General features: G+C 33.9%; 1 protein-coding gene across 2 annotated transcripts in view; it reads right to left on the bottom strand.

Annotated features, from left to right (window-relative positions):
- Window positions 1–16,587, bottom strand: part of atp9b (ATPase phospholipid transporting 9B) — a 116,453-nt gene extending 99,866 nt beyond the window's left edge. For both annotated transcript variants that reach the window (XM_056479613.1, XM_056479612.1), the window contains exons 1-2: window positions 16,507–16,587; window positions 6,715–6,888 (exon numbers count right to left, since the gene is read on the bottom strand). In XM_056479613.1, coding sequence (XP_056335588.1) covers window positions 6,715–6,888; window positions 16,507–16,586 — 254 coding nt within the window. In that variant the 5' untranslated portion in view covers window position 16,587. The remainder of the gene's footprint in view (window positions 1–6,714; window positions 6,889–16,506) is intronic.
- Between the last annotated feature and the right edge of the window lie 994 nt (window positions 16,588–17,581).

The following is a 17,581-nucleotide window of genomic DNA, read 5'->3' as shown; positions in this document are numbered from 1 at the left end:
TAATCCGATTCAATGATCTATGCTAAGCTAAGCTAAAAGTGCTCCCACCAGACCCGGAGATTGCCTGAATGAATTCAAGAATGATAAGAACTCAACTGTTTAACTCTAGGGGAGTTGTAAAATTAGCCTATTTCCCCCCAAAAAAAGGAAATGTGGAGTTCATTTTGTCTGAGAATAGTAAACTTATTTCTATATTATAATTATTATTATTATTATTAAGTTAATTTAAGATAAAAATGTAGTCTTCAAAACACAATTAAAAAAGTATCTATGCCATCAATACAAAAGACATCTGTGGCTCTTGTCAGTGAGTATTCCATGCAGGCCTTGCGATACCTAACGGGAACAGCAAACCTGTATTTGTGTCCTCTCTAACCCCCGCCAAACAAACCCCTTTCCAGTTAAATGAAAGCTCTGATTCTGTGTGAAGGTCAGAGAGAGAGTGCCAAACACTTTGTTGACCTTCATATTCATTTTATATTCTAGAGGTTGCCATCCCGGGTGAACGGCGTGACGGTACTCTGCCGGTACTCTGCGCAGTGTACACAGTCATGCTGATTGGGTTGGCTGGCACTGAACTAAATGACATAAACCTTGAAAAGAAATATAATAATATTTGTGTTGGCTCTCCCGCCTCCTGTCCGTAAAGTGCCAGCCCCCTGATTCATAAGAGAGATTATTTGCTCAAATGAACGTAGTTCAAATAATAGGGCCATTTGAATAAGCAGAGTTATTCTGCTTGAATTATTTGTTCATTTCATAATCCTTTGCCTAAGCACACAGAAAATTACTGGAAAGCAGCAAACTGGTCAGCTGTGCGAAATCCCATTTGTTCATTAGGAGAAGAAAAAAAAAATCAATACCCAGCTTACAATTGAGATGTGCTGCTGATAAACCGGCACATGAGCGGAGAAGAGTGAAACACGTTTATAATCATAAATGACTAATATCTCTTTTGCATGTCATAGATGCTGCACATTGGAGTATTGTGGGAATTCACGTTCAAAATAGACATTGAGCTCGCTGACATCGTTGGCTGGTTAAGTAAATTTTAGGTTGGCGTGTTTGACCTTCTGATTGGTGATGCGCAGAGAGCACCTCAACCAAAAAAAAACACGACCTGTGCTTGTGTGTATTTCATGCACAGTTACCGGTGCGTTAGAAAGAAGCCGAGCCAAGCTGGCACAATCGCTGCTTACACACACAACAGGCTGCATGACAATGGTGACATTTTATTAACAAAAGGTGAAGGCCAACATCTACTTAACGTTTACAGAAAAAAATCTATCTATCTATCTATCTATCTATCTATCTATCTATCTATCTATCTATCTATCTATCTATCTATCTATCTATCTATCTGTCTGTCTGTCTGTCTGTCTGTCTGTCTGTCTGTCTGTCTGTCTGTCTGTCTGTCTGTCTGTCTGTCTGTCTATCTATCTATCTTTCTATCTATCTGTCCGTCCGTCCGTCCGTCCGTCCGTCCATCCATTCATCCATCCATCCATCCATCCAATCATTTAATCAATCTATCAATCCATCTATGCGTCTATCTGTCTATCTATCCATCCATCCATCATTTAATCAATCTATCCATCTATCCACCTATCTGTCTTTCGATCCATCTATCATTTAATTTATCTATCTTTCTATGACCTATCTATCTATCTGTCTGTCCGTCCGTCCGTCCGTCCGTCCGTCCGTCCGTCCGTCCGTCCGTCCGTCCGTCCGTCTATCCATTCATCCATCCATCCATCCGTCCGTCCGTCCGTCCGTCCGTCTGTCTATCCATCCATCCATCCAATCATTTAATCAATCTATCTATCCATCTATGCGTCTATCTGTCTATCTATCCATCCATCCATCCATCATTTAATCAATCTATCCATCTATCCACCTATTTGTCTTTCGATCCATCCATCATTTAATTTATCTATCTCTCTATGACCTATCTATCTATCTATCTATCTATCTATCTATCTATCTATCTATCTATCTATCTATCTATCTATCTATCTATCTATCTATCTATCTATCTATCTATCTATCTATCTATCTATTGTTTGATCCATCCATCCATCTAATAATTTAATCATTTAATCAATCTATCTATCCATCTATGCTTCTATCTGTCTATCTATCCATCCATCCATCCATCATTTAATCAATCTATCCATCTATCCACCAATCCAATCTGTCTTTCCATCCATCCATCATTTAATTTATCTATCTATCTATCTATCTATCTATCTATCTATCTATCTATCTATCTATCTATCTATCTATCTATCTATCTATCTATCTATCTATCTATCTATCTATCTATCTATCTATCTATCTATCTATCTATCTATCTATCTATCTATCGATCAATCGTTTGATCCATAGCGTCTATCAGATAGCGTCTATCTGTCTATCTATCATCCATTCATCATTTAATCAATCTATCCATCTATCCACCTATCTGTCTTTCTATCCATTCATCATTTAATTTATCTATCTCTCTATCACCTATCTCTCTATCTCTCTCTCTATCTATCTATCTATCTATCTATCTATCAATCTATCTATCTATCTATCTATCTATCTATCTATCTATCTATCTATCTATCTATCTAATTATTTATCCATCCATTCATGCATGCATCAATCAATCAAGCCATCATTTAATCAATCAATCAATCAATCAATCAATCAATCAATCTGTCTGTCTGTCTATCAAAGGCCTTGTTTACATCTGGTATTAAAGGGATAGTTTACCCAAAAATGAAAATGCATTCACTATTTTCTCACCCTCGAGTAGTTCCAAAACTTTATGAAGTACTTTGAACCTACTTCCTACTTTGAACACAAAAGAAGAAATTTTGAAGAAAGCTGAAGACATTGACTTTCATAATAGGAAAACTAAATACTATGGAAGTAAATGCGATTACTGGATCACAAAAAATGCATGGTGGAATCATGGCCTATCAATCCATGCATCCATCAATTCAGACTGTCAATCAATTAAAAACTAATTTTAATTAAATTAATAACAGTATATCGATATATGTGTCTATGTGTTTATTTGAGACTATTTTTGATTATTTGATTAGTGCATCATGTTATTAGTTTTAAGTGATTTGATCTAATATAGAGACCTTAAATGTATATAATGCATGTATAAATGTTTATGAAGGGCGGCATAGTGGGTGCAGCAGGTAGCGTAGTTTGCATGTTCTTCCCGTGTCCGCGTGTGTTTCCTTCGGGTGCTCTGGTTTCCCCCACAAGTCCAAAGACATGCGATATTTGTGAATTGGGTAAGCTAAATTGTCTGTAGTGTATGTGTGTATGTCCTGGTTTTCCAGGTTTGGGGTAGAGCGATGGGCTAACAACCTACCTCGTAAAAATTACGAAACACCAACATGGTGCGGCTAAATATCAACTTCAATATAAACGGCCCTGGGAGTAAGTAAATAAGTAAGTATAAATGTTTATGACATTTACAACAACAAACACCAAGTTCTTTTTGTTTATTATAAGTGCAAACTGCAGTCCTGTTGTCTGAGCCTTTACTAGTGTGACTGCCTTTACTTCTGACAACTGTGCAAAAAAAATTTAAATTATGTATATATAAATACACCAAGAAAGCATAATAAATTTAATTTCAACAAATTAAACTGAATGAAATGTATTTTAGAAAAAAATGAATACATAAATGGGTGAGCCTAGAGGTTTGAAGTACAGAGCAATGCAAAATTACAATTAATAAATACTTTAAAACTGCAATGTGGTCTTTATGAATACATTTTTTGTAGTATTTCAATTAGGGCTGTACAATTTATTGTTTGTGTTATTGTTCACAGTGTGATCATTTGCAACAGTTACATCACAGAATATGCAATGTTGAGTCTGTATTTTAGGCCTGTGACTGTATAATGATTTGCAAAGCATTCAGACAAAAGATATTGTAACATTTCTAACTTTAATAACGATTTATTTTATTGTATTATTTTTATTTTTATTATTTAATTACTGTACCTGAATACGCTGAGACTCGGAAACCGATAAAACAGTTTAATTCAATTATATCTTTTTCATTGTACTGTATTTATCTCTGCTTGTAGATTGTTTATTAGATTTTATGCAGATGCACTCCCTATAGAATCATCTCAATATATTTAAAATGATAAAATCTTACCAAATAGACAGATATTAAGTGCTCTGGTGAAATTATATTCACAATTCAACACAGCCCTAATATAAATAATTAAATAACAAAATAAATAAATAAATATTTATTCAACTTCAATACAGTTGAAGTCAGAATTATGAGTCCACCTTAGAATTTTTTTTTCTTTTTTAAATATTTCCCAAAAGATGTTGAACAGAGGAAGGAAATTTTCACAGTATGTCTGATAATATTTGTTTCCATAGAAAGTCTTATTTGTTTTATTTCGGCTAGAATAAAAGCAGTTTTTAATTTTTTAAACACCATTTTAAGGTCAAAATTATTAGCCCCTTTAAGCTTTATTTTTTTGATAGTCTAAAGAACAAACCATCATTATACAATAACTTGTCTAAATACCCTAACCTGCCTAGTTAACCTGATTAACCTAGTTAAGCCTTTAAATGTCACTTTAAGCTGTATAGAAGTGTCTTGAAAAAATATGTAGTAAAATATTATTTACTGTCATCATGGCAAAGATAAAATAAATCAGTTATTAAAGAGGAGTTATTAAAACTGTTATGTTTAGAAATGTGTTGAAAAAAATCTTCTTTCAGTTAAACAGAAATTGGGTAAAAAAAAATAAAAATAAGAAAGAGGGACTAATAATTCAGGGGGGCTAATAATTCTGACTTCAACTGTATATGGTCTTCTGTAAATCATATAGCACAAATGTAACACTTTATAATTTTGGCCAGGGGCATCGCTAGACCCAATTTACTGAGGCACATGCCAACCACCAGTGCCCCAGTAAATGCATTACGATATAATTTACTTCATATGCAAGTGTATTTATTAACAGTGATAATTCCGAATAAAGACGTTATTCTCTTTGTGCCACCGAACCAACGCTGGTGAAAGCAGTGTAATCAAAAAGCAAACTGATGCATTTCCGCGTGTGCGCAGAGAACCCACGCACCTCTCGCACGCGCTGCTCTTCTCCCGGTAGTTAACATGCACGCCAAATAAGTAGGCTACTTGTTGCTCACGCGCCGCTCATGCGTTGTAAAACCGGCGTAACAACCTTTTTTGTTTTGTAAATTGACAAAACTAAAGTTTAAACAATATCATGGTGATCTTTCTAAGCATGCCTCCTGATAGATTTTTTGTATGAAGCAAAATAGAGGAATGACAAGTCAGGGAGGTAAGACTTAATAAACCCAATTCTCTGCCATGTGTCAAGTCTAAGTCAACAGATAATTCTGTAAAACATATTTTTTTTTGTATTCTATTGAATTGTCTATAGAATTTCATTCATTCATTTTCTTTTCGGCTTAGTCCCTTTATTAATCCGGGGTCGCCTCAGCGGAATAAACTGCCAACTTATCCAGCACATGTTTTACGCAGCGGATGCCCTTCCAGCCGCAACCCATTTCTGGGAAACACCCATACACACTCACTCACACTCATACATTATGGTCAATTTAGCCCTCCCAATTCACCTGTACCACATGTCTTTGGACTGTGGGGGAAACTGGAGCACCCGGAGGAAACCCACGCGAACGCAGGGAGAACATGCAAACTCCACACAGAAACGCCAACTGACCCAGCCGAATCTCAAACCAGCGACCTTCTTGCTGTGAGGTGATAGCACTACCTACTGCGCCACTGCGTCACCCTATTGAATTTCATTCAAATGAAATTAATATTCATGCAAAAGATTTCTTAAATGATCTTAGCATATCACTCCAGTCGTGTCTTAACATTGTTTTCCAGTCACATTTAAGATTACTTATAATATTCTTATAAATAAATAAAATAATTATAAAAAAATCTTATAAATAATAAATTATAAAATTATAAATACTGTATAATAACAATAATACTTTTATTTATAATAAATATTTGTTTTGTATTTATATGTATATATATATATATATATATATATATATATTTTTTTTTTTTTTTTTTTTTTGAGGGGGGTTGGGTAAGAGGGTGCGTGCCTCAGTAGAGCTTTATGTCTAGCAACGCCCCAAAAAACACTAAGCTTTTTAATTTACATGTAAAAAATATTATAGTTGTATTGTTTTGAACAAAAAAAGTCTTGTGTGGAAAATCTATATATGTGACGTCAAAGAAATCACTCTTTTAACCCACATATAATAATATGTAAGTCAAATGTAACGGAATTAATTTAATTGCGTGGTCTAAACTACAGTTATCCTGTGTTTCTTGATGTGCATATAACGGGGTAGGGGGATGGAGGATATATACGCGGTAATAGCTATTAAAAGTATTTTTCTTTCTGATTGTAAAAATTGCATATTATCATTTTTGGAAATAAAAACTGAATTACAGAAAAAAAAAAAAAAAACGTCTAGCTCATTTATTAGATAGCTGTTTAGTAACTGATAAATTCTTTCTGCATTTCATGATCTTTTACTATTAACCTCAGACTTTTCAATGATAAAACAGTAGTTTATTTCAGATAGACAAATATCAATTTTCGAGCACCCTGATATTGAAAGCAGCAACTGATGAACATGAGCTCTCATGTGGACAGTTACCTGCTGCACAGGACCTTCCATCCACCACAGAGAAACCAGCCCAGTCCTCTGCGTCTCTGACTCACTCTGGCTCTGGGCAGCGTCTGATAGTCACTTTCGTCGTTTTCGAATGCCTCCTCTGACATCATCAAGGGCATCTCATCAAGGTTCGAGGATTCGTCTTCAATTTGATACCTGCAACATTGTTACATTAAGACACAAAAAAAGGCAATGACATCACACCTCTTATAATTTATGCATAACAACACTTTTACAAAAAAATGATTACATTTGTGTAGACTAATATACGTTTCTTTTATAAGCTACAAAAATGACACAGGTTTTGGAATTAATGTCACGCCACAAATGTAATAAATAGACACATTCCCACATTCACCATTACCTCTTAAATGAAATAAAAGAACTCTTACAAGAAATTATTACATTTGTTTAGACTGATATAGCGATTTCCTATAATAACAATGCTATAAAAACAACAAATGTTTCAGTTTCAGCTTAAATGTAATAAACAGAAACATTCCCACTTTCACTATTACCTCTTGAATAAAAATAAAACAAAACAAAGCATTATGCAATAAAAAAGGATATTTCTTAAGGCGCCTACATGAATGAGTGGAACAAAAAATAAATAAAAAGCAGAAGTTGAGGGAACTGTTCCTCTCTCAGACTGCGTTCCTCATTTATCGAGACGAGTCTCAAACCCAGATCAGCAGAATGCTATTGTGACACTCTGAAACAGCCGACGTCCCGAGAGGATATCAACTTCCACCCACACAAAAGCCTGGCCGTTTCTGCACCAGATCCACTTTAGCCTTAGCGTCAAAACCTGCATGCTCCCTTTTCACTCTGGAAGCTGTCCGTGGATAGATTTAATTCATGCAATTAGGCCTGTGTGACCACTGTAAACACTGACAGCCTTTTGCAGTTCAACACTGAAAGCAGTGTAAAAATACATAGCAGACTCAGACTGAACAGGCCTGCTCAGGTAGTGATACCATGTCTGTTCAATTATTAAAGAAGTGTAATACAGTTACAATGGTGGACATTAACAACCTACAAACTAAGGATTTTAAATGAAACATTCCCTTTTCCTCTAAAAGCAATAGATTTGTCAGATTAGAGAGAGTGAACCAGAAGTCATCCCTTCACAACACAACAAATGGCTACATTGCGCACTTGCTGAATGACATGATGATGATGATAATTAAAAGGCTTGTAAAAATATATCATGTTTCATATTATTTGATATCAATAACTATTGAATTTTTTTAACAATCCATTTAGGAATATTAGGATTTTTTTTTTATTTAAGCACTTTATTTTTAATTTACCTACATTACTAAGGCAAATAGTTTTAACAGTCAAAAACAAATATTTAAACAAAATATCTCATCTCTTTATAATGAAATAAACATACAGTAAGTGTTAGAGACTCTTAAACTCGATAAATAAAATGTTACAAAGTGTGTACAACTAAGGTAAATCAACATCTGTAAGTATAATAATAATAATAATGATACAGTAAACCTCAAACTCTGTAAACAAAACAAATTATGATAATCAAATCTGAGCTTTCAAGTAAAGGAACCAACCATCATTGTTCAAATACGTCTAAACATTAAAAATTGTGAATTTGAATAATTATATAACCTCCTACGCTAAAATCTTTTTCAGATGGGGAGCTAGTGCTAGGATGCACAAGAAAAGAAACCAAAAAGCCACTCTGGTGACATACTTGCATCCTTTTTATTTACAATCTCCTCACTGCTGCTAGCCCCCATGCTCATCTTTGCATGTGTCAGTTTTGCATGTGGTTTCCTTGACCATTGCAATGGGCTTTGCGACTGCTTCAATAGGTGTGCGCTCAGCACTCACATTTTGATAAAACTATAGCTCTTCATACCGAAGCTACATACTGAATCTTTTTTTAGCGATATTGACAATGGTGTTTGGTCAATAAATATCCATACCGATTTTATCACCCAGCCATACATAAAAGCAAACAGCAAATAGCTTTAAAAATTAAGCATAAATCCCTTCTTTCCCATATTTACTATGCTTAAAGTATCAGCCTTTGACACTGTTTACTAGGGCTGCACAATATATAGTTTCAGCATCGATATCGCAATGTGATCATTCGCAATAGTCACATCACGAGTATACGCAATATTGAGTCTGGATTATAACTGATAATTTTGCTGTTTTTTGTGACTGTGTGAGGGTAGCATTCAGGCATAAGAAATGATACCATTTGTAACTTAGAAAAATTATTATCAACTAATTTTATTTAATTGTTTATAAAACGAAGACTTTGCAGTATTGTTTTTAGGGATGTAACGATTCACCGTGAGCTGGTTGAAAATCGATTCAAATATGTGATGATTGAAATCGGTATAAATGCTGAATGAGTCGTGATACATGTTTTGACCAGAGGGTGTGCTGTATTTACAAGCGAAAGCTCACTTTACCTGCACATCAGCGGCGAGCAAGAGGTGGGGGTGCAGAGCAAAATGACAGCGGTGAAGTGCACCAGATAAAAACAAACTGTGTGCAAATACTGCAAAAAGTTTTTACTTTCACTAACAGAAGAACGAATATGATGCACATAAACCATCAGCACAGTAAAAAACTACTGTCACAGACGTCTGTATGCAAAAATAAAAAACGAATAATAAGCCAAACCACGTGGACCGGATGATTTGCAGCTCCGCTTGCTTATATGAGAGCTACGGAGATCACACGGTGCATCAGTGTCTTCATAGCAAAAGTGTGAAGATGTATTTCAGACTGAAAGAGAAAGTTTTCCTGTAACAGAAGCAGGTATTAGACTATTTTTACCCTCTCCTTTTCAAATTAGTTTATGCATATTTTAATAATTTGATTATTATTATTGAAAATTAAAAAATGTTCAAGATTATTATTAAGTGTATCACACTGATACTTAAGCTAATTAATTATACAAGTAATATTAAATATTCACCTTCATAATCATCTTCAACTCCTGTATCTATCCTACTATACAATTAGTAATTTTATAATCAGTATTTTATGACACCCTGCTCTCTGGTTTAGGAAAGGCTTTCCTCTCCACACCAGCCATCTCAGTCCCCAGTGAAAGAGTTCTTTTTTTTCAGCAGGGGACATTGTAAATGTGCAAAGACCTCAGCTTATGCCAGAAAAGATAGATATGCTGATATTTCTTTTTAAAAATGTCAAATCCCAGCACAGTCACAGTTTTAGTTTGTTTATTTTTCTTTAGTTTGTATTGTTTTTTTTTTTTGGAATTAGTTTTTAAAATAGCAATTTAGTTATGGCAGAAAATGTATTATTTTGAAAAAAAAAAAAGAGCAGCATTTAAGAAAAATTGATGTTTATTTCATTTGTATATTTTTCTCTATTGAATTTATCTATGCTTGTAGATTGTTTATGTTTTATGCATTCCCCTACAGAGTCATCCCCATCTAAAATTATAAATTCTTTAAAAATAGTTATTTAACTCACACTGTAAAAATGCTGGGTTCCACACAATCGATTTGAGTTGCTACAACATGAAGGAATTATGTTAATTTATTATTTTATACAAATTTAAGTTAGTTGAACATAAAACAATTAAGCTTAAAATTAAGCAAAAAATCTCCATAATTGTGCTGTTTCAGCTCAATTTAAATCAGTAGTTTGCACAAACAGCAAATGTATGTATATCACAGAATAAAAATATATTGCAATGTTAGATTTTTCCAATATCCTGCAGCCCTAATGTTTACATAAGTATAATTCAAATAAACTTGCATCATGATAAAATCCATATTTAAAATATTTAGGATTGCACAGTTCTGGAAATTTTCAAAGCTGGAAACTTTGCAATGGAATACATGCACTGTAAAATAAATGCTGAATTCCGCTCAATTCCTTTATGTTGTCCCAACACAAATTGATTAGGTTAACCTAATTGTTTTAAAAAAAAATTCAACTGGATTCAACATAACACAATTTGGTCATCCCGAAAACAACTTAAGAAATGTGGCATTTGAACTCATTTTAAATAAATAGTTTAAACATGCAGCAAAAAGTTGTTTTTTGAGTGTGTGTGAATATAGGAATTAAGAGGAATGTGTGGAAATTAAAGGCAATACATTTAAAAGTGACAAAAATGCAGATTAGTCTATAACAGTGGTATGCAGTTAATCTTTCAGGATAATCTGGGTTAAAAAAATGTTAACAAACACATTTTACACAATTTCAGCTAAATGTCTAGCCTGCACATTCATCAATCACATGCCTCAGGGGGAGGGGGTGAAGCCACATTTCTGCATTTGAGTCTAAACATCCATTCATGAAGTTTTTATTTTTTATTTATCACTTTGGATACTTAAACATGGCAGTGCTAAGCGCAATAGGATGACCAGATGGTTACAGTACTTTTTATGGCATAGATGATGTAAATTTGCAAGGAAATTGAAATCGAAGGGCGTGTAAATTTGCTTAATTGTATTAATCTATAAAAGTATCAATTTACATAATTTAAATCACCAAATAACTCGAGTCATACAATAATACCCAATAAGTCTATTTATTTAGGTGTGTAAATGTGTGTAGATATATATTTGTTCAGTTTCATTTTCAGCTCAGTGATATTATTGACAAATATGCAACTAAAGTAATATTTTTAGTCTTTTAGTAGATATATTATAAGAGGGATTTGCTTTGCTTACTGAACAAGTGGATCTAATTAGATTTGCATGTAAACCTTAAATACAATTTTGAATTTTTTTTTATTGTTTTAAGTTAAGCTACTTTACTTTTTTTTTTTTTTTTACAAAATCCTGTGCAGAAATAGCTAAAAATACCCAGCATGTAATTTATTAGTTAAATAAATAACTGATTATTATTATTATTATTATTATTATTATTATTATTATTATTATTATTATTATTATTATTATTATTATTATTATTACTGATTTTGCAGAATTGAGCAAGATGTTGCAGTATCTTGAAGTCCAGGCTGATGTATCAGCTCAATTTTAATCCATAATAAAATTAATTAATAAATAATATCTTTGTTTCATCCATTTATAGTCTTCATTGGTGGCGGAAAGAAAAACTTCTATAAATATGTTTTTGTTTGTTTTTGTGTGAATGGATGGTTAAAAATTAATAACTGTTTTATAAAACAGATTTAGCCCCATAAAACCTGGGTCAAGTGTTTCGGTGTTTTTTTTTTGTTTTTTTTTTGTGTCCATACCAAACAAGCCAAGAGAACCGAAGAGTTGGCATTAAATAGTTTTGATTTCTCTGTTGAAAAGTTCTTTGTGCCAAAATGTTTTATTCAAAAAAACTTATTTCGAACTGCAAAAGGGTGGAAAAGTTCCAAGATGTTTTCATGGGAACTTTATCTGAGACATTTAGGAAATGTTACATTTGGGAAATGCACATAGAATTTATTGGAAATCATTTGGAAAAATGTATATAAAGTGTTTCATATACAAAGTTGACATGCATGCAACTACTACAGGTTTAACTTTAAGTCAGGAACTGTAAGTCTTTCTGGGGTGAAATTTATCACAAATGAGATGGTGTGTGTTGGCAGTGCTCTTTAAAAGAAGAAAAGAGCTAAATAACCAATACTTAAAAAAAAGAACTTGAAAAAATATTTATATATACAATGCACCGACAAATTGTTATTGGGATATTTTGTTTACTTGTTTCAGTTTCCTTCTTGCTATTTGTTCTCTTGTCTTTGTCATTCCTTTTATGTATTATTAGTCAGCTATTTTCTCTACCCGTTCACGTTCTTCTACTTATGTTGTTAAGCGTCCCTGAGCACTGGAAAGGCACTATTAAAATAAACATATTATTATTATTTATTATTTTGGAATGATAGACATATTTTTCAAAATAACGCAGCTAGTGTGCTTGTTTAAACTATGACCTATTATATACAGTACCATTAAACAGTTTGAACAAATTAAAATAACTTAATGTTTTTGAAAAACAGAAGTCTCTTTTAAACTCATTATTAAAGCCTACATTTATCTGATGAAGAAAGATAGAAAAAAACAGTATTGTGAAATACATTTACAAGTAATTATTTTATTGTAGTGCTGGGCAAAGATTAATCGCATCCAAAATAAAAGTTTATAAAAACATTTTACAATGAATTCTAAAGGATCACATAATAAGGTAAAGAAAATAATCTTATTTTCACTCTGAAATGTATTTATTTGGACTAAAAATAAAGTTTCTCTAAGTAAGTTTCTCTAAAAAATTTTTGCATAAATCTCCTAAATTCCATATAAATTCAGTAACTAAATTCAATTTTGTAGCTCCTGGTCAACTATAATCCAAACTCTATTGCATATCTTGCGATGTGACTATTGCGCATGTGCACAATGCGATATCAATGTTGAAACAATATATCGTGCAGCCCTACTGTAAACACCGCCGGATTCCACATACTTTGTTCACGTTGTCCCAGCACAAGTTGATTAAATTTAATTTACTGTTGATTAAATGTACAAATTTAAATGGATTGAACATAAAACAATTAAGTTGTCCCCTAAAAAAAACTCAAGAATTGTGTTGAATGAGCTTATTTTAAATAAGTAGTTTGAACAAGCAGCAAAAAAAAATTTTGAGTGGATATCATGTGCTTTTGGTTGGTTCAGATTAGGGATGCACCGATCCCGATACTTGGATTGGATATCGGTTTGACACCACATATTTTTTCTGGATCAGATATCGGCCAGCTTATACCGCGCGTGCTCTATATTCGGTGTAAATAATAAGCTAACAAAATCCATGAAAGTAGCCTATTAAAAGGCACTAGAAAGTTGTCATGTATGCATACTATATCCTAAATGTTTTGAAGCCATTCTATAGTTTAATATGAAGTACAGATGAATATCCAAGTGCTTAAATTCATGTTCAGTGCTTCTTGCCGCCGCACCTGTCAATCCATTCATTTACAAATCAAACTGCGTGTTGCGTTCATGTCAACTTTCTTCAAGATTATTGTCTGTTCCTGTTAATATAAATAATTAGTGGAGAAATACATTTTGTTTTGCATTAAATGGCCTCATTTTGACCTGCAGCAAGGAGTTCATTGCGGTTTCTAAATCACGTTGCACTGTGTCTGTTAGATCAGCAGATCGCATTCGCAACACTAGAGTAGATTACCTGCTCTTCACACACAAGCCTACCTGAAATTTTTAATTAGAAAAGGCTTGAGGGAATACTTTCAGTGCTGCGAATAGTTTGTAAAGCCTGGCTCATTGTGGTCAAAGTAGTTGATTCAATTAATAAAGTCATTATCAGAAAAAGGAATGTTTATTAAGTAAAACTGGCCTCAGACAGTTAAGTCTGTGTCAAGCCTGCAGGAAAATATCAGGCTTTGTTAGAAGGCTGGTTATTTTACCATACATTGAGGGTCAATAGTGGTAGCCTATTGCAGATTTCCAAGAAAAATCTTAATATTAAAAGACGAAACATAATCTGGACCACAACAGATTAATATCATAATGAATTCTCAAATAATGTAGCCTAGTTTACAGCGAGCATCATGTTTTTAGTTAGATTGTGTCTGTTATTTTTACTAAAGAAGATATGAAGAGTTCAAATGCAAAAACCTCTTAAAGCCGTTTGAAATGTTCTCCCAAAATGAGCATTTTTTGCAGCCTCCTATGTTCATATTCTGTTATTTCACTTAAAGGCAATGGAAAGAACTTATTCATCACTGCAAAAGTAAAATTACTGAGCCTACACACGAGTCAGAGAAAAATGCTTATTTAGAAGAAAATATCAAATGGCTTTTAGAGATTTTTGCATCTGAACTCATATTGTTTGAGTTTATCACCAGAACTATAGAAACTTTATTATGCTTTAATTTTTTTTTTTTAAATGGCACAGCATCGGGATCGGATCTGTATCAGTCGATATTCAGAACATTGGTATTTTGGTTCGGATCGGTTGCAAAAAAAAATGGTATCGGTGCATCCCTAATTCAGATGACTTTGATCAGTGTTGCGTTCATATTCCAACTAAAAAGCACCTTTGTCTTGGTCTTGTCTTTAGACATTTATTCTAACTGGACCATAGAATGTTTTAATCAAACTAAATTTACCAAGTGTCAACACACCCATCTTTTCATTAAAATAACTTTATTTGTGTTTTGAACAAAAATAGATGTCTATTAGGTCTAAAAAGACGAGGCTGAATAAGGAAATAAGTAAGCCAGGCTGGCCAAGATGCTTATTCAATAACAAATAGCTGACGCCGCATAATTGTTTCTCCTTGATTTGAAGCAAAATATGGTCCAGACATGTTCTTGACAAGTTTCGTGAGATTCACCATTATACAAGACTTTGAACTAATGATAAACGACAAATATTAACTCTACAAAGGCTAATCGGTTCCTGCCACAAAAGACAACTTATTATTGAGGTATGTCAACAAAAACACATCACTTTGACAAGTGTCTATGCGGACTTCAGCCTTTGATGTCCATTAAAAATTCTTTCTTGACAGCGGCCAAGCAAAAATGAGTGCAATAAAGAAGACAAGCAAGTTAGCTGACCGCTATAATCATAAAAACGATACAGTCTAGTGAGGCCAAGGCAAGCCACTCTTACCCCGCAGGCCCCCCGCTGATATTTGTATTCAATTGTATGATAAAAGAAATCAGATCACCATCAAATCTGCTTAACCACCCATATAAATCAAGAAGGACAACAGAATAAGCAAAGCCCAAGCCAAACATAGCTGGTGGTCCGATTAATCCCTCCTAACTGTGGTCAGTTCTTCTGCTCTTCTCTTTTCCTCCTCAATAAAGCACCAAACGATTCACAAAGTGATTATGTGCAATAGCATTACCCCAAACAATGAAATCAAATTAAGCAATCACTTTGGTTTAGGTCCATACTCTCGAGCCACAAGTGGTCCTTAGACTGTCAGTATTTGACAAACAGCTGGATGCCATAAATACAGATCCTGTCTGCTGTTAGGTTGTTTATGCGCTTCAGGAAACCAGATGGACATTAGTTTCTAAATGAATATCTTTGGCATCTTCGACTCACATAAACCGTGGGAAAACCGTTTGCAGAGCTATCTTGACAAGTTCAACATCAGCAGACCATGGCATGTGACGGATACACCTAAGGCGAGCGAGATGCTGTATGAGATATGATAAAGACGGAACAATGCGTCGTAAGATAACCCAAAAGCTCATGATATGTTCTATGAATACATCTGATGCATGTGAATGATGTTTTCTGAACATAGCGGTTTTCTGAAATGTGCACGAGATGTTCTATGTATTAACCTGATGCACGTTAACTTTTTTTTAGAATGCATTGTGATGTTAAATAAATGCCCTGCATCTTGTAGATCTTAAGAGATTTCTACCATGTCATTTTGTTTTAATAAAAAGCTTCATAAACATACAACTAAGCACATCTCATGAGCCGCGTCCTAATACGCTTCAGTGAATGTACCCAAGATGTTTAATGAGTAGGAACCGGAATGACAAAGTCTCACATGATAATATCACGTCTTAATCACCACATGCATCTCTCTGGGAGTCTGGTATCCTCTCAAGTGCTATCAACTGTAATCTGACACTGACAGCTCGCGCTGCTGAATGTACCTTCTAGCCTCTTAGCACGTTAGCACTCAACCCCGGAACCGAGATATAAACAAACCCGATATCAACACATATATTATGCCTAAAAACCCAAATAACAGTTTCGCGTTTTAAACGAGTTCTTAAGGATCCATATCCAGCCGTTCACATACCTGGCAGGTCTACTAGCATCATAATACGCAGTTTTTCTCAAATTCTTTCGTACGGGATTCAGTGGGATGCCGTCTGCCATCTTTGCTTGGATACGTATGAACGTCGTCACATCCGGACTAAAGTGAAACGAATGATGTATTTCATTTTAATAACTTGGTTATTCATTTATTCATTCATTTTCTTTTAGGCTTAGTACCTTTATTAATCTGGGGTCACCACAGCGAAATGAACCGTCAACTTATTCAGTATAAGTTTACGCAGCGGATGTCCTTCCAGCTGCAACCCTATGGCTGCAACCCATCACTGGGATAACTTGGTTAACGTCCTCGTGTTCGTGTCTTCGTGCTCTTTGAATATTCGCATATTCGTTCATTTAAACGATCCTTATATTGTTTACCACGCTAATTTAAATATTCGGTCTAAAATCACATTTAAGTATGGCTTCAAAACAACATTAGCTCTGTTTAATTTACTGTAAACAGTGTTGTGCTTTGATAGCCATTGACTTGTAATATGATTTTACTATTTCGAGTTTGCAAATAATACTTTTCTGAAATGATATTATTAAGCATAAAGTCAGAACGTACTAATATAAAACCAACTTTACCTCAATTGCACGTTGGCTTGTATTTCCAAACGAGGCTAAGTAATTTAAACCATACCGTTTGACAACTTATTAATAAATATACGTAGAACATACTCATAGAAATAGACTGAAGGCTGAACCTACAATAGTAATGACACAAAATATGTCGTTTGAGATTTATTTATTGAGGGTGGCAACAATATTGCATCATAGAAATAAATCCAGTTCAGTCAGTGTGTTTGAGAGACCACCTCAGTTGTTCCATGTAAAAATACTGATGTGCAGAGACAGAAAAGCAAACCCGGCGTACCTTTTTATTCGTTATAATGTATCTGAGTACAAAAATAGTGTCTCCCTTTCATGCAGAGAATACATCAATACCCCTTCCTTATTCACCATTACCATTTGAAAAAAAAAAAAATTGCTCGTTCATAATTTTGTTTGTTTTTCCCAACACTAAACAATATATTATATAAGGAAAATAGCAC

This window comes from Danio aesculapii, chromosome 19 (assembly GCF_903798145.1).
Source record: "Danio aesculapii chromosome 19, fDanAes4.1, whole genome shotgun sequence".
Lineage (NCBI taxonomy): Eukaryota > Metazoa > Chordata > Actinopteri > Cypriniformes > Danionidae > Danio > Danio aesculapii.
This window is presented reverse-complemented; position numbering and strand designations above follow the sequence as displayed.